Source organism: Cyprinodon tularosa, unplaced genomic scaffold (assembly GCF_016077235.1).
Source record: "Cyprinodon tularosa strain WSP-4 unplaced genomic scaffold, ASM1607723v1 ctg551, whole genome shotgun sequence".
Classification (NCBI taxonomy): Eukaryota; Metazoa; Chordata; class Actinopteri; order Cyprinodontiformes; family Cyprinodontidae; genus Cyprinodon; species Cyprinodon tularosa.
In genome coordinates, this window is record NW_024039287.1 from 375,979 (window position 1) to 399,967 (window position 23,989).

General features: G+C 38.0%; 1 protein-coding gene across 4 annotated transcripts in view; it reads left to right on the forward strand.

Moving 5' to 3' along the window:
• The window catches only part of adarb1b (adenosine deaminase RNA specific B1b), a 181,738-nt gene that overhangs the window by 146,449 nt on the left and 11,300 nt on the right, over positions 1-23,989 (forward strand). For 3 of the 4 annotated variants that reach the window (XM_038305081.1, XM_038305082.1, XM_038305080.1), the window contains 6 exons: positions 1,393-1,467; positions 8,269-9,185; positions 14,149-14,263; positions 16,488-16,656; positions 16,789-16,940; positions 19,670-19,838. In XM_038305081.1, the coding sequence (XP_038161009.1) occupies positions 1,440-1,467; positions 8,269-9,185; positions 14,149-14,263; positions 16,488-16,656; positions 16,789-16,940; positions 19,670-19,838 (1,550 nt within the window). In that variant the 5' untranslated portion in view covers positions 1,393-1,439. Of the gene's footprint in view, positions 1-1,392; positions 1,468-8,221; positions 9,186-14,148; positions 14,264-16,487; positions 16,657-16,788; positions 16,941-19,669; positions 19,839-23,989 lie in introns of all 4 variants that reach the window. The other variant, XM_038305083.1, reaches the window with a different exon arrangement.

Below are 23,989 nucleotides of genomic sequence, written 5' to 3' on the forward strand. Positions count from 1 at the left end.
AGCAGGAAAGGCGGAGGAAATTGTCCCAAATAAGGGTTTTAGTAGCTTAACAGTATGGCAATATTTCGGTTAAAGCAAGTCAGACAGAAACAAAATTTCGGTGATTTGTAATATTTTCTGGGAACCGGTAAAAACAAAGTCTTTTTAGAGAACCAACTTGTCTTATCATCCAAGCCACTCACACCCAATCGAGGACGAGCTGTTTCTCAACATCGTCGGAGCAACCTTCAGGAACTTCTGCCTAAACAAAGCAGGAGAAGCGAGCTAAACTGTGCTTCCTTCTTTGTGATTAATACGACAACCTTCCGACCAGCATAAGGACATCACTCTTATCGCTCGCCACTCTTAATCTGCGATGCAAAGTTCTGCGCTGCAATTTTTCTCTAACTAAAGCTCCTTAATTTGTACAATGAAGCAAGGAATCAGTGCAAAATAAGCTGCAATCTGTGTCTCACTACGCCACAACATCGGACCTCTGCTCATGTCACATATCCGAGTCCTATCTCAGCCTCTCAATTCACTACATAGACAGAGAATGGAACCTGAAGCAAGTGTTTAACAGCGTCACTCAGGTCTCTTATGTTATTTTTCTTTAAAAAGAAATCAGTTATGGTTAAAAAAAGTTGGTTAAATAAAGATTTGATTGGAATTCTGTGATTGTTTAAGTAAATAATTTAGCAATATTATAAAATGGCCTGAGCTGCACTTAAAATATGGTTTTTAATCTTTTAGATAATTATTGATATCGATCAATATGCATTTTGTTTTTTATCGATATGCTTTTTGTCTGTATCGTCCCGCCCTAGTTGGTAGGTACATCTTAAATTACTCATTCATACATTTAGGGGCAACTTGAAGCAAATCTCTGCCTAACGTTTTTTGAAAAGTTTCAAACCGTCATACAGTCCAAAGGTTTACCAGTTGTCGTCATTTAAAGCGAATGTTTCCAATTACAGGAAATCTTTTGATTCAGTTTTGGTTTAAAAGTGTTGCTTAATGGATCTCTAATCGCTCCCTCCACCTTGGGCTAAGTCACATGTGTGCAGCAGTGGAGTGACTTGGCCATGTCAGGAGCTGCATATCTCTCTGCAGGCAGTGGGAAATGAGGTCTAATCGCAAGGATATTAAAGTCACAATAGACTGCTCCTGCTATTAAGGCCTGTCAGCCCTGGGCCTCTCTCTCACCTTGATATCTCCCCGTCTCTGAATATTTATATATTTACATCAGGAGCTCTTACACAGCGCAATGTGTGCATGTTTCTTTGTGTGTGTGTGCCGCTATGTCAGGCGAGGAAATTCATCATCGCTGTAGCCACTCAAGCTTTCCGAATATGTTGGTGTGTTGCTCTGTACGTGCTGACACGCTCCGCCTTTCTGTCCTCCGATCCTCAGGTGCGGCGGGGGCGAGGCTGCTCACAGGTCAAAACAAACCTGACGCCATGGATGTGGATGAGGAGGAAAACATGAGTGAGTCCATCTTGATGTTTCTCATTGGTCCGTCCATCTTTTCTTACCTTTATTTTTGTTCCCTCCTTTCTGTCTGCCTGCTTTTTTTATCCTTCTCTTTTTGTATGTTGCGTAATCAGTGTCAAGATTTGTTGTTTACTCATTACTGTCGAAAAAAAAAAGCATTATGTGTCTCAGGACTAAAATGAAGTAAGAAATTGGGTTTGGATTAAATGTTATTAAAATAAAAACTCTTGTGTTGGGAAATACTTGACCATTTAGATCTGAGTGAGAAAATATTTATGGTGAAATTAAGGTATGTTAAATTCTTCGGTTTGATGAATTAATACATGGTATAATAGTCTGTTTTATCCATAGTCTTACATCCTTTCAATCCAAACTCCAGTGTACAAATAAACACGACTTATATGAAGTATTAACTTAGTGTAGATGAATGCTCTGTAATTCTACACAATTGCACCTAATTTTTTAATTCAGTACATAACTGACATTATATATCAAGATTCAGTGTTTGAATTTTAGCCCTCTCTCATTCACATGTTAGGTTTATTACTTTATACATCATGTGCACAGAAACGCTTTACTGCCTGCATAAGTTTCAGGCAAATAGAAGTAACTTAGGCCCCGTCCACACGAAGACGAACCCTGGCCTAAACGCACAAATTTTTCACCAAACCAGCCTCTCATCCACACGAAGCCAGCGTTTCGGGGGTCTGTAAACAATCTTTTTTTTATTCAGCCTTCAGAGTGGGAAGATTTCGAAACGCCGTTTTCGCGTTTCCATCTTTACGCTCTAACCGCATATTTTTTTTTACACGCATGCGTCATAGCGTCGCCTCTAAACACGCATGCACGACACAGTATCACAACAACAATGGCGCCGTTGCTGCTAATGCTACTCACCCTGCTGTCGGGCTTACAACAGAATCTTCTTCTTCTGGAATATCTCCAGGAAGAACAGAGCAATATAGACGACATAGTTCAGCACCTGAATTTGACTTAACCACGAAAATGGACCCGCAGGGCAACCATGTATAAATATAAGTGCGCATGTCCAACATTTCGTCGCTTTTTTTTGCTTTGGCACCACAGCGCCACTTACAGGCCTGGCATACATTTTGCAGCGTTTTTATGCATTTGTGTGGACGCTCACATTTATTTTACGTCTCCGTCTTTACGGCAAACGTTTTGGAAAATATCAGCGTTTCGTGTTCGTTTTGACTTCGTGTGGACGGGGCCTTAATCAACTCAATGACTTTGAGGTGTCCAGGTTTTGAGGCTAAATATCCTGCCTAAAAAATGCATTTAAGATTCTGTATGTAGTTTGATCAGAAACTAAGGTAGGCTAACCTAAGACATTTTAACATTTTAAAAAACTCACTAGCACCACAACTCCTAAATACTGCCTTACCTTATGTTTCTAACTGCTACCATATTTACACTAATGCTACTCAAATATTTCAACAGTGACCCAACAAAAACCTTTTTTGATTTCATGCAACACTATTCACAAGCTCTGTCTGCACTCTGAAGGACTTACTTTCCCTGAGGAAACCAGATGCTTGAAAAAATGTAAAATAAGTCTGAATATCAGCTGTTCTCTATCTGACCACTTTGGGGCATTCGTTCATTTAGATGCTGTTCCAAGATGGTCAGCTGATCCTTAAATACAGAAAGGAATTTAAAAAAAAAAAAATGTAAGACCGGAGTAAGTAAGTAAATTACCTGTTTCGAAGCAGCAAAAAAATGCTCAGTCCCGAAACACATGCACTATACATCCTGCAAGTTCATAAAATGGAACATATGTACTTAAGAAATATGAAAGAACCTAATTGTAGCTTAAAATATTATTTATTTCTTCAGACTAGGTTGGGAATTGATAAAATTTTCATGATTTTGATTTCTTTATTGATTCTGTGAAACAATGAAATTGGTAAGTGCAAGGTTACATTCGTCTACCTTCGCCTGAGACATTCTATTTCTGCCTGCCTTGGCGAAAACAGAAGGCAGTGAACGGGAGCTGACAGCCTCTGAGCCAGTCAGGCTACCTGTCTTCTCACAGTCATCTAAATCTAATGGAGAAGGCATCTGTTTAATGAAAAAGCATTACTGTATAATTTCGAGAAATAAACTCATCTCCCCCTGATTTAAATAAACGAGCGTCACCTTTCTCTCGCTCCCTGAATGGCGGAGCAACATCATAGCATGTTTAATAACCCCAAAGAGAGGTAGGAAACTGGTTTATTTCCAGAAATGGCATATGATTTACTAGGAACCACATTAAGCACAGCCAGTGATATAAAACTAGCTGCTTACTACCAGAGTTGCCTTCCATGCTGGTTGTAACTTTAGCTTCTGTCCAGAAGCATCAAAAACGCAGCATTTGTTTGTCTGCACTTTGGATGTATTTCCTCCCGCTGATATTATTGCCACTTTACATCCAAACTTTTGATCGGTTTACCCGATGAGATGCCGCTTTTTTGTTTTGCTTTTCTAGACTTACGCCTGGTCACGTCGTACTTGCTTACTGAATGCCGCGTACGTAACTTGCGTCAAAAACGTGACATAAGTCGTTGGCTGCTCTGTCTGAGCCGTCAAGTCTCCTGTTTACAGTATTTTATACTTCTTTCAGCTGTATTAGCAATCTCCCCCAAATTTTCTGATTTATTGTAATATAAAATTATATATGACATTCATCTGCCTCTCCAAATGTAACTGTCGCTAGCATCACAAGTCAAAATCTAATCACCTTATCTTAGATCTCTTGCACACCTGTCTTAAAATATAATGGATACTGGAGCGGATGTCGTCAAATGTCTCGTATTTTCAAATCCAAAGCTCAACAGTTATGACAATGTGGCAGCTGTCTATAATGTTATTAATATTTCTCCTTAATATTTCTAGATCTAGAATGAAATGGCAGTGAAGCAAAAATCGTTCCAGACTGATGGGCATTAACAGATATCTGCAAACATTACTGACATCTGGTCTGTTTGCTGTCAACCAGCAAACCCCTTCCTGCTACAAGCTAAAGGTAGATTTTAGGACAAGATTTAATAATCCTGGAACCTGGAAAACAATTTTTATCATCTAAAAAAAAACTATCTTTCTAGAACCTGAGAATTGCAAACTGAAGTACTTTCTTTTTGAAATATCTATAGCAAGGTATTTTATGTCTTGTCTTAAAAAAGGAAGAACACATTCACACATCAACAGATAAATAGGCCATATTAACTTAAATCAAGCCTTATGTTGATAACGTATCCCAATTTAGGATACACCAGATATTCTCCCCCAGCTCTGTCTGTGCTCAAGCTTATTGAATTTTAATAAGACACAGGAGCTGTGTTCCTATTACACCCACAACAATCACACTCAAAGTTAGCTGTAGTCACAACAATATTTTAAATCTTGATAAAGATGAAAAGGTGTGATTGTCGTCATATTCTGCCTTCACTTTGCGGAAGGGTATGTTGTCATGTGAAATATGCTGCTGCTAAATTGTCTTTGTTGCCTTTCAAAGCCTCTGAAGCCTCGATTTACATTTTCATTCCCAGATATACATAAAAGATATATCTGAAGATAAAACGCAGTCCTAGCTCACACAATTCTACTTCTTTAATACCGAAGGAGCACCAGGGGAAGAAAAAAGCTAATGTTGTAGCTTTGATGTGACAACCCGTCCAGCTCTTAAAGCTCTAATCTGATAAAATAGAGCAAAAACCCCAACAGCTACGTTGGACTGAAAATTAAGTCAAGATGTTTCACTCATTAAATTACAACAGATTACTTTAAATCTTTTCAAAGTATTAAAAGTTACCTCAAAATGCTGATTACACAAATTCCAGCATGTCAGTGACCACAACTGCATGTCTGTTCCATCATTTCATGCATGGCTTTTGCTTTATGCCTTTTTTTCCTCTTATGTCTGATTCAGTTGTTGGTTTGAGTTTTTAGCTCTGCTGGGTATCCAGATTACATTATTATTTGATGCCTATCCTGGCCAGGTCTCCCTTGCAAAAGAGATTTTTAATCTCAATGGGTATTACCTGGTTAAATAAAGGATAAATAAATTACACTTAATAGAAATAGTAGAAGTTGTGTTTGAGGGCAAGATATATTAAATGGTGTTTTGCCTAAATAAAGTGTTGTGAATAATAATGAGAAAAGAAGCTGCAGATTTTTGTGTGCCATTTCTTCACTGTAAATTTGCAGCATGCAAGATATTTATTAATGTTTCGTATTTATTGGTTTTATTTAATATCCATGCGCATGGATGAAACTGATAAAGAAATGTACAGTAATTATCTGATTTTATGAAAGAAATTACATCTAAACATTTCAAATATAACACACTAGTTGGTTCCTGTTAATATAACCTAATGCAGAGACACAACCTATGAACCACATTAATAATTATTCATTTTTGTAAGCCATATATATATTTCTAGAGTCCAGGTTCCAGCACCTGATTGGCTGTGGGATTGTCTGGGGTTTTGTTTTATTTTGTTTTCAAGGCCTTTCTTTCCACCAAAGCTGTTTTAGAGCTACACCAGCACTGGTCCCTAACTGGTCTTATAGACTTTTTAACTGGAGTCGAGTCTAATTTCTACAGTTTTTTTTTTTGTTTGTTTCTTAACAAAAAGCAAACAGACACTTAAAAGCTTGATGTTTTACATGAGTTTGAAATGCATATCTCCAGAATTTGTTAAAAGGGAAATTTAAGGGATTTATCCAAGTTTAAACAATAATAGCATGCTATAAAAAAAAAACTTACATCCTTTCACTGCTAACTTTTTTAACCATAGAGTAACTCCTTTAACATTGTTGTGGTTTTATTTCAGGAAAGTTTAAATCAGAACTTTCTAAGGAGTGGTAAATGTGTCACACACACACCGTTATAATGGATCGGTAGTCTCCCTATCCAATTTAGTGTCGTTTTTTCCGTTAATCTGGATATGACCTTGATGTTACCATTTTAGTTGTAGATGAATTATTTGGCATCCATGTACTTAAAATTTGCTTTTGTTTTTAAATAAGAGGTAAATATGGTTTTACCATTTTATTATTATTTAGGTTGATTGTGTTTAATTTCTAACAAACACAAATAAGACCATTTTCCACTGATTTAAATTCATTAATGGAAGTTAACCTCATTTTCATTTAACAGAAGTTACATAATTTGGATTGTTGATTTTATTTACCAGCATTACACTATAAATGTATAAGTTTCAGAGGAGGAATTTCAACAAAAGGACTGACCTCCTCCTGATTTATTGGTAACGCATTACTACATCCCATATTAGATATTAGATTATTTGCAGGCTTAAACTTTTTTTTTATCATCACCACTAAGGTGGTATGAAAAGTGTCCTTGTTGTGTATAGATTAAAACAAAGATGGCTGTTCCATGGTAAATTGGTGCCGCAAAGTTGGGGAAATACAAAAGTTTGAAGAAGGGTGAAACGACCAGCAGCCGTGTAACTCTCCACCCAATAGAAACCCAGCAATTATTTGGTGATGATATAAAAACACGTGGTGCTCTTTGAAGTGCTGCAGTTTCTGCTCTCCATGAAGGAAAAAAATAAAATAAAGGTGAGATCTAGCTCTGGTTTACCTCTAAAACTGTTTTGGTGGCAAAAACCTACATTTTGATCCTGTCTTCATTTGCAACACAAGGGCATAGCTCTAAATGCATGCTGATGAACAGATTGCATGTTTTCAGGTCATAAACTGAAAGAATTGCAGTTTGTGATCTTAGGTTTTTTTTTTTTTTTCTGACTCAGGACATGTCAGTAGCAGTGTGCAGTTGGTAATGGCATGTCAAAACATTTTGTCAACACTCTGCTCTCTGACAAGCTCCAAGGGGGGATCTCAGAGGCGCAGGGTCTTATGAATGGCACCTCATTAGCAAAGCTTTTTGTTTGTGTCTTAAGACTTTCTTCATTTTCAATACGGGATTCTTTATTTAAAAAAAAAAAGAAAAGAAAAAAAAAAAGCAATCATGTTAATGGTGTAAACTGCATTTTAACCTCCACCGTGTCGCCAGTCAAGCCTTTAGGATCCTGCAGTAGGTGGAGTCTTCTCCTTCTGCCTCTTTGATGTACTCTCCTGTTTGCCTGGTCCTCAGCTTCCTACCCCTGCACTACTTTCCCTGCACTCCCTCAACCCAACCTACAATCCCACTCATGCACACTGCGGCCTCTCTTTCTCTTGAGTACCGCAAGGAGTAACCTATCAAGCCTTTGCTGAAGGATGTTATAAATGAAAATTTTTCCCAACATTCCATCCACTTTGCTAACTGGAATCAGTGATATGTGTTCCCCTTAGTCTAGGGTACAATTGGTTCTGGTTTTCCTTTAGAAACAATTATTAACTGGGTCAAAAAGGAACCCTTAAGTCTGGTTTTTGTGTGCCTGTTGTTTGTTCGCCCTGTCCATGTGCAATGTCTATTGTCTATATTTTTTATGGAAATACAACACATTATCACTTTTTTTATAACTGTAGTAACTTTGAGTGAACCCGAAGAGTAGTTGGCTTAATTTTGAGTTTAAAAAGCAAAATGTTTACAAAGGTACCCTGCTATAGCTTTCACTGTTAATCTGAGGAAACAGTTTTTTTTTCTATTTGTCTTTTCTGTGAGGTTTATAAATTCTATCCTAATTATATAATTGTCTTGCTGTTATAATGGAACACAAATCATTGGTTCAGTTCCAAAGAGTGATAAAGGAATCTATAAATTTTGCATTTACAAGATCCTGCAACGAAGGCGTTGTAAGTTACTCTTTCTGGGCACCGCAGGTTCAAGCAGCACAGACGTTAAGGAAAACCGAAACCTGGACAACGTGTCCTGCAAAGACGGGATGGGAGTCGGTGATCAGCTCCCCAATGGAAGCGGCCATGGCAGTCGAAAGCGCCCCTTAGAGGAGGGGAACAATGGGCAGGCCCATTCCAAGTTCCGGGCAAAGAAGCGCAAGAAAACACCAGGGCCGGTGCTGCCCAAAAATGCTCTGATGCAGCTAAATGAGATCAAACCAGGTCTGCAGTACAAGCTGCTGTCTCAGACTGGGCCGGTCCATGCACCAGTGTTTGTCATGACTGTGGAGGTTAATGGGCAGATGTTTGAGGGCATGGGTCCGACTAAGAAGAAGGCTAAGCTGAATGCAGCCGAGAAAGCGCTGCGTTCATTTGTTCAGTTCCCCAATGCATCTGAGGCCCACCTGGCCATGGGTCGTACACTGACGGTGAATACTGACTTTACATCAGATCAAGCAGACTTCCCTGACATGCTCTTTAATGGCTTTGAGACACCCGCCACACCTGAAGAATCCTTCTATCTAGGCTCCAACGGTACAAACTCACTAGGGGAGTATCCGTTACCCACACCACCTGGCAGCAACCTTGCCCAGGCTCCTTTACCCCCTCCATCTGTATTCAGCTCACCCTCCACTGGCAAAAATCCAGTCATGATCCTCAATGAGCTCAGGCCAGGCCTCAAATATGACTTTGTCTCAGAGAGTGGTGAAAGTCATGCCAAGAATTTTGTGATGTCAGTAACAGTGGACTCACAGACGTTTGAAGGCTCAGGGCGGAACAAAAAGTTGGCGAAAGCCCGGGCAGCACAGGCCGCCCTCTCTGCTCTCTTCAACATGCAACTAGACCAGACACCGTCCAGGCAACCCATACCAAGAGAGGGGTTGCAACTTCACCTTCCCCAGGTAAGTTTTTTTTTTTTGTCTTTCCAAATTTCTCAACAAAATCTAAAAAAGTTAGATTTTAATTGGTTTAATTAGTAAAAGACTGACTGTATTGGCTACTCTATCCAAACATAAATGTTACAAACAGATTAAATAATAATGTATATCAAAGCAAGAGAAGTGAGCTGCAATTACCCAACAATAGAACAGAATATAATGTCTGTATGAACATGAAAAGCATTAAAAAAGTGACTGTTCCAATACAATAACAAGCAACACATGGCAGGATCTTATGTTGAGTGCAATTAATGCACAAGGTAAGAAACTGTTTTTGAGTCTGTCCAATTGTGTCCTACATGAGAACCCAAACCCACAGACTGGCAGAGAGAGATTAGCACACGTTTTCTGTAACTATGCAAAGAGATTAAGCAATTTTTGCGCTCTTGGAAATAAATACGGTGTAGGTACTAGATTGACTCGGGCTGCCAGATTGACTCGGGGGGCCTGCGTCTTTTGATGACGTCACAATACATAATTGTTTTAACGTTTGCACAATTGCGCAAAACATTTTGATTGGTCTGGACAGCTTACTAAAGTAATTATAGCGGGGTGTAGGTTTTATTCGAAAGCGGGATTGCGGTTTGTAAACGGACAATTTTACGAAGAAATTCTCCATGGTCCCTGCGCCTTCCGATGACGTCACCGAATTCGCCATGGGCCTTGCGCCTCCCGATGACGTCACATTATGGCAACGCCACTCAAACAAACTACATTGAGCCCGCGGTCTGCATTTGTAACGAGAATAAATAGAGACCGCGGGCGCAATGTAGTTTGTTTGAGTGGAGTTGCCATATCATTACGAGTGGCGTTGCCATATAGTGACGGGCGGAGTTGCCATATTATGACGTCATCAAAAGGCGCAGGCCCCCGAGTCAATCTGGTACCTACACCGGCAGCAGACATTCTTGTTTAACACCCGATGAAAGCAGTAATGATTGCTGTTTCCAAAAAAAAAAAAAACTCCTCAACAGGATTCTGTTAAATGACTTGGGTAGAATAGTTATTATAATTTTGTCGAAAGAGAAAAGGCAGTTAGGAAGTTAATAGATTTTGAGAAGAAAATAAAACTACAGTTATAGGTCAGGCACATCTTAATAAATTCTGTTCTGATGAAGCACATTTTCTTGGATTAATCTATTCCTCATTTATAAAGCCACTAATGTATATCGCCACATAGGACATACAATAGTATGACACGGGAACCATTGCTATGCGTTGTCTTGGCTGCACAGGTAGAAGTTGTGTCAAAAGTAGCCAAAACAGGTTATTTTTTAAGTTAAATAAACTTTTATAAATAGGATGATATTCTGCTTTGGGCAGTTTGATTAACTTAAATTTACTAACCCGAAATATATGCCCCAAAAAGTTTGGAAAAGGTAAAGCGATGTACACAATATTTAGAATACCCGACAAATCATTTTCTTGGTTAACTAAAGGTTTGACTTATATAATACAAGGATTTCAATACTCAGGTATTCATTTGTTGTTCATGTTTATGAAGAGTTTACAGAATCTGACATACAATTTCAGCATCACACAAATATTTTTTAACCTAGTTGTGATGCAAAGGCTATGCTAAGGTTTTTAATTTTCAGCACTAGTGTTTATGTCTCACCTGCTCCATTATGAATGAATATTGACTGCCAGCCAGAGTTTGGCTTTTTTTCTTTTTTACCCTCTCTCTCTCTCTCTGCTACTCTGAAAGTTTCGGTGTTTCTCTGACAATGCAACTGACAGACCACTCTCAAAGCTAGGAAAAGGGGGTATATGTCCCAGGTATAACCGAAAGCACCATTAAATATCCCACTCCTGCCGCTGTCCAGTCCACCCCTGAATTCAGAAACTTTCTTTGAGCTTTTCAAAACAACTGACAGGATCCTTATAGCTAATATTTTAGACTTGTCAACACTGTAATGCACAATCTCCACACTGCTTTTGTATTAGTTTAGCAAGACTTTTTTTGTTTTGTTTTTTATGTTTTTGGGACAGATTCATGCTGTTTCCCCATTAAATCAGCATGGTATTGATGACATGTTTCAATATAAGCAGTGGTGCCTGAGTGTGCCCAACGCCACCTATAATGGCTAACAGGGGTAGTCTTATCTATTAATATACATTAACATATAAAAACAACATAAAATGTAACACTTCATACAACATGCGAACTCAGTGGTTCTGCAAGGTAACGACACAGTGTGATGTTCTCTTTTCACTTGCTCACAGCAACCTTTTATTATATGTCACTCAGTTAATTAATTTCTTGCTGTTTAGCCATCAGTACAGCTCTTTAGCTCCAAACCTGGACAAAAAGTGCTACTAAATGGTCACTTCCATGAACTGTAATGAAGCTGAGGATACGATTTGGCCTTAAGGAATTTTTTTTTTTTTTATAAAAGTAGCTGTATCTAAATCATAGTCAGCCATTGTTAATGGTTTCAGCTGACAGTAAAGGGAACGGCTTAGTGCCAGTCTGCAGCACTAATGTGCAAAGTTATGGAACAACTAGAGTCATCAAAGACGGGCATGATTGGCATTGATTTTAACAAGAAACGTGTATGCAAGCTTAAAAGATTTTATTAGTTATCCTCTTACTGGATAATGCTTTACATATGTTTACCTGGTGAGGTACAGATGATCTCAGATGTGTGGTTATGGAAAAAAGGAAACTAAGTGGCTTTTTGACATTAAAGGGAAAGTAGAAAACAAAAGCTGCTAATTAAATTCCTTTGTTTGTCTGATCTTTGGCCTTGTGAATCTCTGTAATAGCATGAGTCCTTCCATAAGGTGAACTTATAAATCAGCATTAACCTTCACAAAGCAGTTTAAGATGTCAGTGACTAAAGTCCATCATTTTATAATAAAAATATCATTGATTAAATAAACATTTTTGAGACAACTACTTTTCTTGATATGTGCTTTGTAAAATTACTCCTTATGAACTGATTTTATACGAATTGGATTAAATCCTACAGCTTATGAAAATAGGGATACAGTTAGACTAATAAAGTATGAATTTTTTGGAAGTATCGTCTGGGGAATATTGTCATATAAATGGTGCAAAAGCTTAAATTAATCGCAAGACTTCTGAAACAATGAATTTAGGTGCAGCCAAATGAAGCACATTATCTAAACCATTACTTGCAACTGTTAGGCACAGAGGCGGAGGGGGTTATTTGCACTTGCTTTGCACCCAGCCTAGTTTACCTGGGCAACTTTCAGTCTTTTAGTCTAGCAGGACGCCAATTTTTCCAGTATTTTAAAGTAAAACCTAAGGCCTTTTACCAGATGATGAAATGGAGTCATCAGCAGAACAGTGAGAATGGACCAAAGGATATACAGCTGTACATAAATTAACTTCTGCAGAGCCAACTTGAAGCAACATCATGGTGAAACCAGAAAGTGTAGAAAAAGAAAAATAGAAAACAAACTTTATTGATCTCACAGTGGAGAAATTAACTCTCTGCATTTAACCCATCCCCTTTGGGAGTAGTGGGCTGCCACTGTGCGGCGCCCAGCGAGCAATGTGAGGTTAAGGCTCTTGCTCAGAGACCCAGAGTGGCAGTCTGTGGGGATCGAACCGGGTACTTGCAACCTTCTCAGAGCACAAGCATACTGCACCAACCACTAGACCAACACTACTTAAGTCTTACAGAAAACTTACTTTAAGACATTACCATTAAACGTTATTCTATTTGATGTTAAACCAGTAGTTGAACTTAGTTTTACCATGTCTGTATCAATGAAAACATGTTATTTTAGTAGGTTCTGGTAGAGGATGAAGCACACATCTAAAACTAATGTATTCCTCTGAAGCGAATATATAGCTTTGTTTGATTACAGGAAGCAAACTGCCAAATAGTCAACCTTTCAAACTGTACTAATCTAAAAAGCTGTCATCAAAGCCTCCTTCACAGCGGTTTGAGAGAAGTGAAGTCACATTGCCTGTCTGAGATGAGTGTCAGTGGGGAGAGAAAATTAACTCATTCAGCAAAGCCAATCAGCCTGACATTGTCAACAGGCTTTTTTTCTTTCTTTGTTCCCTCTCTCATCTTGTCCTGCTGCCTATATCATTGGTGACACCCACACTAATTACTCAAACTAATTTCCAGTTGCACGATATTTTAATTTCTGTTATCCCTTCCTATGTGGCATAGCACTTATTGGAGAAAACAGGCTGGCAGAATCTCAACATCTTTTTCTTTCTTATTTTTAATTTTAATTTGTTTTTATTTTGGTTCGGACAACAAATTCCTCATCACGCATTTTGTGAGAGAGAACAAAACAGCAGGACAAGTAAATAGTATTTTTTTACATCTATAAAGTTTAAAAGGCTTTTTTGTCCTTAGCATTAAAAGCTGAAGTCATCCGGTTTTAAATGGGCAGCTAAAGTAGCAGGGAAGTAATATTAGACTGATTTCTTTAATTTGTGATCAACCAGCCGTCATCTTTTGGTTGTGGTCATTTTCCATCGCATTAGCAGTGGTTAAAGAGCCTGCAAGAGGGGCTGGCTGTCCAAAAACTTAAAGATGTGTGAAGTTCATTTTAGCTTTCCTCAAATGTTTGGCTGGAGATAAAGTTCTAGAAAGCAGGAAAACACTTCGCTCACAACTGATGTGCAGGTTTATTTGTTTGTTTGTGCTCTCAGAAGGGAGCTGATAAACCAAAACTGTCATTCCAAACTCCAACAGTGCTGCTTAAAAGATTGTTATGCTTACCTCAGAGGGGGTCAGCCCAGTTTCACTTGTTGCTGTTTCAAGTCTGTGACTCTTGTTTGATGTCAGATGAGAGCACTGTGACAGGTAGATAGTGCTCCAGGGGGGGATAACATCAGACATGCTCTGAAGGCTGACATATCTAAGGCAAGCTTTTTGTGTCTGCACGGTTATGTGCATGTGTCCTCCTGCTCGCTTGTCTGTGTCTCCAGGTTCTGGCTGACGCTGTGTCTCGCCTGGTGGTGGACAAGTTCAGTGAGCTGACAGACAACTTCACCTCCCCCCATGCACGACGAAAAGTCCTGGCAGGAGTCGTCATGACAACAGGTAAAACTGGACAAGGAGACCCGTTGCGAATTTTGTGTTTTAGGGAATGTTTCGGTCGTTCAAAGGGACATGAAAACAAAAAGATTAGCAATTTGGATGTTTACTGTGTCATGAAAAACAAGATCAAAACATGTATGATATTTACCACTTTTTTACTGACAATTTGTCTTATATTTAATCCAATTCAGTTTATTTATACAGAGCAAACTGCCATAACATCCCACGTTTGTTTATTTTTTTGTTTATTTATTATTAGGATCCCCATTAGCTGTGCTTTACACCCAGCTACTCTTCCTGGGGTACACATCATTAAAATACAGTACACAATGTAAATTCATGAACATGTTTGACAGATGACAAATATCATATACATATCAATAAGACTGAACATTCATAGAAAAGGGGAAAGTTACAATTTAAAATTTTAACATTTTATGAATAAGATACAATAAATTAGAATATGAAACTATTTCATTTATAGATAGTCCTAAAAACTTCTTAAGTTGCATTTTGAAAGCAGATTTATGTACAATTTTTATGAGAATTAATGGCAAAAAGTTCCATTCTTTCATTGCTCTGTAAGTAAAGGTGCATTTAAGAAAATTAGTTTTCGCCCTAGAAATTACAAATCGTCCTTCAGCTGCATGTCTCGTGGCATAACCATGAGAGTCCAAATTATTTTAAAATTGAACAAACAGAAACAGTGGACTCTGGAGTTTTAAGATTTTCCACATTGAGAATAATAGCAAAACTAGTGCCCTGTCATGAACCTTTAGCCAGCTTAGATTTGCATGCATGGTATTTATACTGGTCCTGAAAGAACAATTTAATGCTACACGGGCAGCTTTATTCTGCATTATTTGAAGTTTCTCTAAATCTTTTCTTTTAGCATTTGACCATATTGTTTGACAGTAGTCAAGTTGAGAAATTATTAATGTTCGTTGTTATAACGTCAAGGCACTTTACAGGAACAAATCTTACATAACTCTACAAAAGGATCTTACTCCATGTTAGAATTTCTCTTACTGAACCCCTAGTGATAAATAAGCTGCTGAAGAGCCGATTCTCAGCAAGTTGGTTTTAAAGAAGCCAAGACATGTTTGATTCTTCTGCTTTTGTATTTTAAGTTTCTATAGACTAACACAGTTAACACAGTATCTTGTTATACGTGAAAGCATTGCGGCGTCTGAGCTCAGTTTACATGGTGGCCAAGCGAAGACTCCTACTGGCAGGACAAGTATAAACGTTTATAGACATGCTATGATTTGGCCTATAAGTATCACTATGATGAACAAATTCAATCATCTCTTGGAAAGAAATTTCAGCCACTTTATGATGACCTGAAGAGGCATTGAAAACTTTTCTTTCTACTTCTATATAAAGTTTTATGTTGTAAGTTTGCAGCCTGTGCCTTACAATACCCCCTAGAGTCAGCCACAGTATTAGGTCTATCCTATGGTAGACGCATGAAACATTAACCAGCCTTAAGTAAGACAAGATTAGAGCAATGTATTCGGGTGAAATAATAATGAAAGTATTCTTAGTCGAAGTACCAAAAAATAAATGCACTAAATGGGAAATATATCATTCTTAACTGGTTCTTGCATTGCTCTTATAGAGGACATAAGTGAAATACCAGTGAACATTGGAAGTAACCAATTCCAAACATTTTTTTTTAAATGTATATATTGCAAACATAATCAATCAGAGCTTCTTGCTCTAACTATAAATCACAGTTCTTATTATGGTGGTATTTGCTTTAAAAAAAAAAAAAAAAAACAACTAGCAAGATTCTTAACTAGAGGAATTAAAGTTGATTTTGTAGAGAATCAAATCCTGGGAAGGTTTTTAAGTATTCATGCTGCAATTAATGTGCCTTCCATTCATTTTAGTGTGAGTTTCTAAAAAAAAAAAAAATGGTGGGGAATTCACAGAGTTAAACAATGTCACGACCACACACTTGATTTTATTCTTAAGTAACTGTTTCATTTTAAAAACTGGAACTTTAAAAATAATTTGTATGCATTGAGACCAGTGACTGAGACATGCATGATTTAAAGTTTTATTAGTTTTTGAAATGTATCGTCTCTCAGGACAAAGAGTCTGTTTTCTGCATTATTGGTGCTTGATTAAGTGTCACAACAATGTGCAACGTTAGTTAAGGGACAGCATCCAGTGTGTGATGTGATACACCTGTACGTCTTTGTTTTTGCCCCTCAAACAGGGACTGATGTGAAGGAAGCACAGGTCATCTGTGTCTCCACTGGAACCAAGTGCATCAACGGCGAGTACATGAGCGACCGTGGCCTGGCACTTAACGACTGCCATGCGGAGATAATCGCCCGGCGCTCGCTCATCAGGTACCTCTACACCCAGCTGGAGTTCTTCCTCAGGTTAGCAGACAAATACACTGTTTATTCAGTCATATAAGGTTTATATTTCTACAGATTTACTGGATCATATTGACATTTTTATGCCCACTTAGATATAATGTATCAAGCATTTTATTATTTTTTTTATTATAGCAACATTAAAGACGACCATCACAAGTCTATATTTGTGCCATGTGACAAGGGAGGCTACAAATTAAAGGACAACGTTCAGTTCCACCTGTACATCAGCACCTCACCATGCGGAGACGCAAGGATTTTCTCTCCGCATGAAGCCGGAGTGGAAGGTATGAAACCAGCCAACTATTTCCATGTATCCTACTCAGCTCTGCAGACATATTTTTTTTATGTCTCAGAGTTCAGCTTCTCCCAATATTTAATTAAATGTAGAGTTTTTCTCTCTTATGCTTTGTTTTATTTGATTTCCAGTCTGGTGTCCAAAATGCACTTTACAGACATATTTAAACAAGGCGCTGATAATTAGAGCATTTAGTCATTCTCTGTCCTCCTCCATCAGTCTTTCTCCTACCCAGCCCAAACCACTCTGTCTGTCTGATTAACCTCCCTCGTACTCTTGTCAAACCGCTTTCCATTGCACATGGCAGATTGAATAGAAAACAGCCACATTCAATTAGTCACTGAATGGATGGGTGCTTGCTGGTGGAACATCACAAAACCCAGATAACATAATTTTTTTTTTTTTGCTTTCTTCTTTTGGAGCCACTGGCTTTGTCAGTAAACATACCAATTTACTTGTGCAACAGATTTTTGTGAAATCTTACTTAAGAATATAACAGAACCATAGTAATTTCCAAATAATCACACCATCAACTTCTACGTTAAATTCAAAGATAAAAAAACAGAATCTCTGAAGTGTTGGTGATATCTGTAAAGCTGTCAAAAACTTGCTGCTCTTAAAGAACTGTTTAACCTGAAAAGGCAAAAACAAAAGCCTAAAGAATGCGTTTCCAGATCCTTTATCTGGAAAAGGAATTCTAACCTTTAAATATACATTTCTAAATATTACAATCTGAAATATTTTTCTTGCATCATAACTGGTACACCTAATACTCTGTCCTTAGCATTAACAAGCTGCTACTGAAGCTAAGTCACCTCACATAGTCTGATCTATTTTGAAAAAGACTGTCTTCAAGGAATTAAATGTCAGTGTTCTGATAGAACAGCTGTCTTACAGTAATATTTAGCCATATCTGGTTGAAAGTAGCAAACCAGGGTGACCAGGTTTTCTTTTTACTTTAACTGATGCCACACTTTGAGGCAGCTAGTTTGATCTCTAACTTATGGTTGGAGAAATGCCAACTTCTCTTCTTAGAATTCCAGTTTCTGGGGATTTGCTGTTTTGTTATGATTTTGGGCTGTTTCTCTGACCTTCCATTACAGGCATGCCCAAAGTCGGTCCTCCAGGGCCGCTGTACTTCAGGTTTTAGAGGTTTCCCTGCTCTAGCCCGGGTGATTTTCATTGATAGCCAATTAACAGGCTTTGTCTTAACTGCAATCATTAGAATCAGCTGTGTTAAAGCAAGGAAACCTCTAAAACCTGCAGGACAGCGGCCCTCGAGGAACAACTGTGGGCATGCCTGCGTAGTCTATTTAAACAATTCCTATCTGTGGGTGATAGCTTTAGCATGCTATATTTAGGCAAGGCAAATTTATTTGTATAGCACAGTTCAGTACAAAGACAATGCAAAGTGCTTTACATGATTAAATAAAACAGAATCAAGTAGGGGAAAAAAAAAAATAAATAAAATAAAATAAAAAATGCAGGAACAAAAAAGAATATTAAAAACATTGGGACTAAAGAAAATTAAAAAAAGTTGAACTAATGATGTTTTAGTTGAACTGTTTAACTAGAACAGTCGAAGGCAATCCTAAACAAATGTGTTTTTAGTCTTGATTTAAAGGAACTAAGGCTTTCCGCACTTTTACAGTTTTCTGGAAGTTTAGCATTATAGTGCAGTTTAGCATGCTAATTGGTATGCTTGGATCTATTTGCATTATGTTAAGTTTTGAGCATTACATATGTAGGGTAAATACAGAGGCTAGGTGATTTTAACAAGTCGTTAAAGTTAGCATTAGCGTTCCAGTATTAGCATTTAGAGCTTGCATTTAGTCTGCTCTGGTGTACTGAGCAATGCCTTTTCACCTTTCTATACCTATTCATAGCTAACATTTAACTTTCAATTCACCATTTAACAAAAGACAAACTGCTGCTCAAAAGTTAATACCACTACAAAATAGCTTATTCTCTCTATACTCATGTGCTGTGCTAAAACTGTTAATAGTTAATTGGCCTCATTTGCAGAAGCTTTAGGATTTGCAGGGTTACGACAATGTGTGAAGAAACTGGATTTATTGAAAAGTAAACTTGTCCAAGATAGACTAAGTTATAACATTAAAACTTTTGGGTATTGTAGTCATGCTCTAAAGTCCAAATTTCTCCGTCCTCACTCTGTACAATGAACTGCATCACCTCTTGAAATCAAATTTTATTTTTTCAAGCTGTAAATGTTCTATTAGTACTTAAAATTCAGTATGGTGCCTACATGGCTTGGATTCGCCTCTTCCTTATTTAAAATATCAATGTGCAGCCATAATATTTCAGATGGTGTCGTAGTGAACAGCTTGTTCAGCCCACAATGCAAAAAGTCATCGAAATGTAACACTGGATAAATAGTGATTGGATACGCATAAAAAAAAAAAAAAAAAGCAATTTGCTTTGTTGTATATTTTTTGTTATTTTTTAATAATAGACCTTCCTCAAAAATATATAATTTTTACTTTTCTGTCTATAATTTCTACTTATCACTTTACTGGAATAGTTTAAAAATATGTCTTTCTGATTGTTTTTTTTTCTGCCTTGCATGTATATTTACAGTATATCCATACAGGTTATAACTAAATATTCTGTATTGTGAATTAGTGAATTCCAAATATAAGGTCTTCACACTAGCTAATCATAGGTCTACTGATCATTATGATAATTTTTCTTCCTCAGATCAGGGTGACCGACACCCAAACCGCAAAGCAAGAGGTCAGCTCAGGACCAAAATTGAGTCAGGGGAGGGCACCATTCCTGTACGATCCAGTAACACCATCCAGACCTGGGATGGTGTGCTTCAAGGAGAGAGGTTGCTCACCATGTCCTGCAGCGACAAGATTGCAAGGTAATTGGGTTGAAATAAAGTACGTAAAAGTTGATATTTTGCTTTAAGACTCAAATATTAAATTCCTCGTCAGCATTGTTTTGCAATTTTACCGGCAGATAATGAATATATTAGTTACTACAACTGGGAGTTATAGTTAATTAATATGTCATTCAAATTAAGGGCAAACCCAAGTAATTATCTTTAGATGAATTATTATAGCTGACAATTGTCTGAATTACTACATGTTTTTAACTGCTTACCTTTGTGGCTGGACTTCTTTACACAGTAGTTAAAATCCAAGATGTCTTCTACATCAGTAAATGTCTATAACTTGGTTTATAAATTATTAACAGAAGGGGTGATTTATTTATGAATCCTTATGATGGTAATATTATGTTCAATAAAATATGCAAACACTACAAACTACTGGAATAAATGCAGAATGCATGAAAGAATCAGCAAACATAAAAGATTTCAAATGAGTTCTTAAGAGGGTCTGTTGACAGGGTCTCAGATGATGTCCATCAGATTAGCTGTAGAAATGATTAGTGTGACAATAGTCTTTATATGGTCTTTGGTAACAGTCAAATCAAGTTTAACTTCATCCAATAATAAACAATTACCAATAAACATAATGCATTGGATGTTAAACCTTTTTATGTTTATGAAAATGAGTAGAGATGTGGGGAAACGCAATGCTTCTGTTGCCACGGCAATGGATAGTTTAGCTGCCTTAATCCACAGCTAGCAATAGCTAGCCAACAGGCCACAAACATGCTACTGCAGTCAGCTAACCCTGATATATTGGCAGCTAGCTTAGGATGGTAATCACAGGCCAGGAACCAGATGGCCGACCCACGCTCGCCCTCCAATGGCAGCCAATATGGCGGTCGATTCGAGTGCTGGTCAATTCTACAAAAGGGACACAAGGGTGGGTGGAGTCTTTGTTAGCGTGTGCCAGCCTATTTACCTTGTCTTAGTTGCTGTAATAGAGAGCCACTACACCAGAAGCCAAGATGTCTGTGATTCAATGGGAACTGGAAAAAAAAGGATGTCTGTCTGTTGCATATGTTGTCTCAACACACACAACATATGCAACATTTTTACATATGTAGAAAGTCCAGAAGCTCCCAAACCATTGACTTCAACATTTTTTTCCTACTTTTTATGTATAAAAATACTTTTTCTTGTTTATTTGCATTCAATTGGGTGCAACTACATATTTATGAACCATATTATTTTGAACCTATTTCTTTTATTTGCTGCCAATATAATTTCTGCAAAGGGATATATTCTCCCACCCTCGATGCACTTTATCAATTCAAGTCCATGACTTTCTCTGCTGTGAGTGTGGAGGAGAGCTCGGTGAATTGATGAATCCTTTGTCCCTGGAAGAACTTTTTTTCTCGGCTGATCATAGCGTCTTTAGTCTCTGTCGATGTTCAAGGCAACACTGTGATTAATGACTGATATATTTTTCTGTTTCTGAACAGCATAAAATAAACAATCTGGGTTTCAAAAGTCCCACAATGCAGTAAAAATATAATGTATTAATTGTCATATATCTAACACAAATATTGAAAATTGAAGGTAAATTTTTTTTCATTATCATTTGAATTTGCCTATAATTAAGTCTAAATGTAACTGGTGGTGAAATGCATCATTAAAAGTAATATGATTAAAGACAAATGTGAGTTTTTCAGAAAACTATCTTTTAAAAATCCTTTTTATTTGACCCTTTATGATTAAAACATCGTTTGTTGACACCTGAATGAAAACTCCATGTAAGGTGAAAAGAGTAAAATAAAAAAACAAAGTATGAGTGCGAGCTACTGTACGAGAATGAGCACAAGAGTGCTGCAGTTCTGTGTTTTGGCCACAGGTGGCAGTATCATTAGATAACTCTGTAATGCTTCTTTAAAGGTACACTATGCAACCGGTGTTGATTTTCCAGCGAGGCTCCCCCCAGAGGGCGAAAGTAAAAGTGCACTGTCGTAAATATGCACAGCTGTTCTCCTGGTTTCTCCGTCAAGCCAGGCGCGGTTGTTTTGAGCTTAGCAGACAGGCGAACGCAACGAATGACTAATGCTGCGTTCACACTGGACGCAGCTGGCGCGACAGAAGCAGCGAGTTTACATGCAAAGTCAATGGTTGACGCGCGTCAAGGCGCAGCAAAAGGTCCCGCGGCACGTTTTGAGCAGCAGGCGCAGCGCGTCTGAGCAGCTGAAGCAGTGCGTCGGGCGCGTTTAATCATCTGACGCAGGGAGAGAGACACAGCGCTGATGATCACTCCTCTTAAACAGTTTATTGACGCCTAAATTAACTGCAGAAATCTGCCGGCAGAATATGTAGTTTGGATTATTTAGATGAAAAACACCTACCAGCTGCCACGGTGAACCGTGAGGAGGCGACCTGGCCAGAGGCTGCTGATGAATTGATCCATACTGTCGGCGCACCGCTGGTATGTGGGGGTCTGAGCGGCTCCGACAGAAAAAATATTGAAGGCAGGATAATAATCTGAATGAACTGACGGCACTGATTACGTTTTCAGGTGTATTTTCTCACTTAAACACATATTAAAACTACTTTATTCCTACTGATCACAGCAAATATAGCTGCAAGGCAGAGAAAGGATAGTGAAGCTCCGCCCAACGCGCCTCAGACACACTTTTGCATCGCGCAGCCAGAGCAGCAAAGCTGCTTCAGCCGCCGTCAGAACTAACTGGTACAAGCAGCAAAAATGAAGCAGCAGACGCGATTTTGCTGCGTCCGATGTGAACGTAGCATAACTGCATAAAGATCGCCACTGTGCTAGCAACGAGAATGCTTTTAACTGGGGGCGTGTAGCAGTTCTCGCCGTAAAGCAAGACTGACTCTTGTGAGACTTCTGAGCCTGTGGGTGCGGGTCGGTGCTCCTGCAATTGCAAGTGCAGTATTTCCCCCACAGACCACCAGGGCGGCCGAGAATACCTTTGTTCAACCTGAAATGACTCATTTAATCATCCAAAACGTTATGGAACACATTAATTAACTGAAAAATGTTGCATAGTGTGCCTTTAAATTGTTTCAACAAAAAATGATTTCAATTATTTGATAGGTAATTTATTTCCTTCCAGAAAAAAGAAGCTGATCCTTTTAAATTTTTATATAAAAAACTGAAAAACTTAATTCCATGTATTTTTTCCACTCATTACACCCTTCTTTGAGTTTATCATTCATATTAAGTCATTTAGGTCTGTTTTATAGTAAGTACAAGTTATTTCAGTCATCTAATCTATCAACTCTCTTGAAAAAAACTCTACTAACAAAATAAATGTAGTCAGTGTAGGTCAGCTGTTTACCGAAAGCGAATAAATGAGGATCGTGCAGGCCTGTGGATAATAATAGTAAAAAAAGGTAAAAATACAGTGTTGGTCTTAAGCAAAGCAAATATAAAGTGTTATAGGTAAATATTTCAGCTGCTTTGACTCCCCCCACCCCACATCAACTTGAACCACATTTCATCATGTCTTTCTTTTGATTCTGCCTTCTAATGAGGCTTTCCCAGTCTGACTTTGTTAGGCAGAAATATGTCTAAATGATTGTACTTGTGAGTGGTGTTGAAATCCCCTGGGAACATTGTGAACCGTTTTTTTTCCTGAGGAACCTGAATGGAGCACAGTTCATTACGATTCAAATAATGCCGTTCTATGTTAGATCCAATGACTGCTGTTAACTAATCAAATGGGGGCTTTGGTCAAATTTTAGGTAAATAAGGGCCAGTAATTAGTCAGTGATTATATGACCATCATTTTACATGTTTAGTTACCAACATAAGAGATTGTCACCGTTTTAATGCATTAACATTGAGCCAGCTCATTTAAACAGGCTCTTTAAGTTTCTACATACTGAATCTTTTTATGCTGCTTTATGTTTTTACTAACTCTTACTATGACTGTCTTTTGCCTGTTTGGTCTCTCCACATGAAGCCACAAAGCGTCCTATTCTGCTGCTAAAAAAAACAACAACACAAAACAGGAATACAGGGAGGTTTGACAGGAACAAAATTGAATGCCTCTGAAAACATAACTCCAATGAGTTTTCCTGCCTGTTTCTGCTTCGTTTTGTTCGCTGCGTGTCCTTCAGAAGGTTTTCGGCTGAATTTGTGTCTCCGTACTGTTGCGATAAAA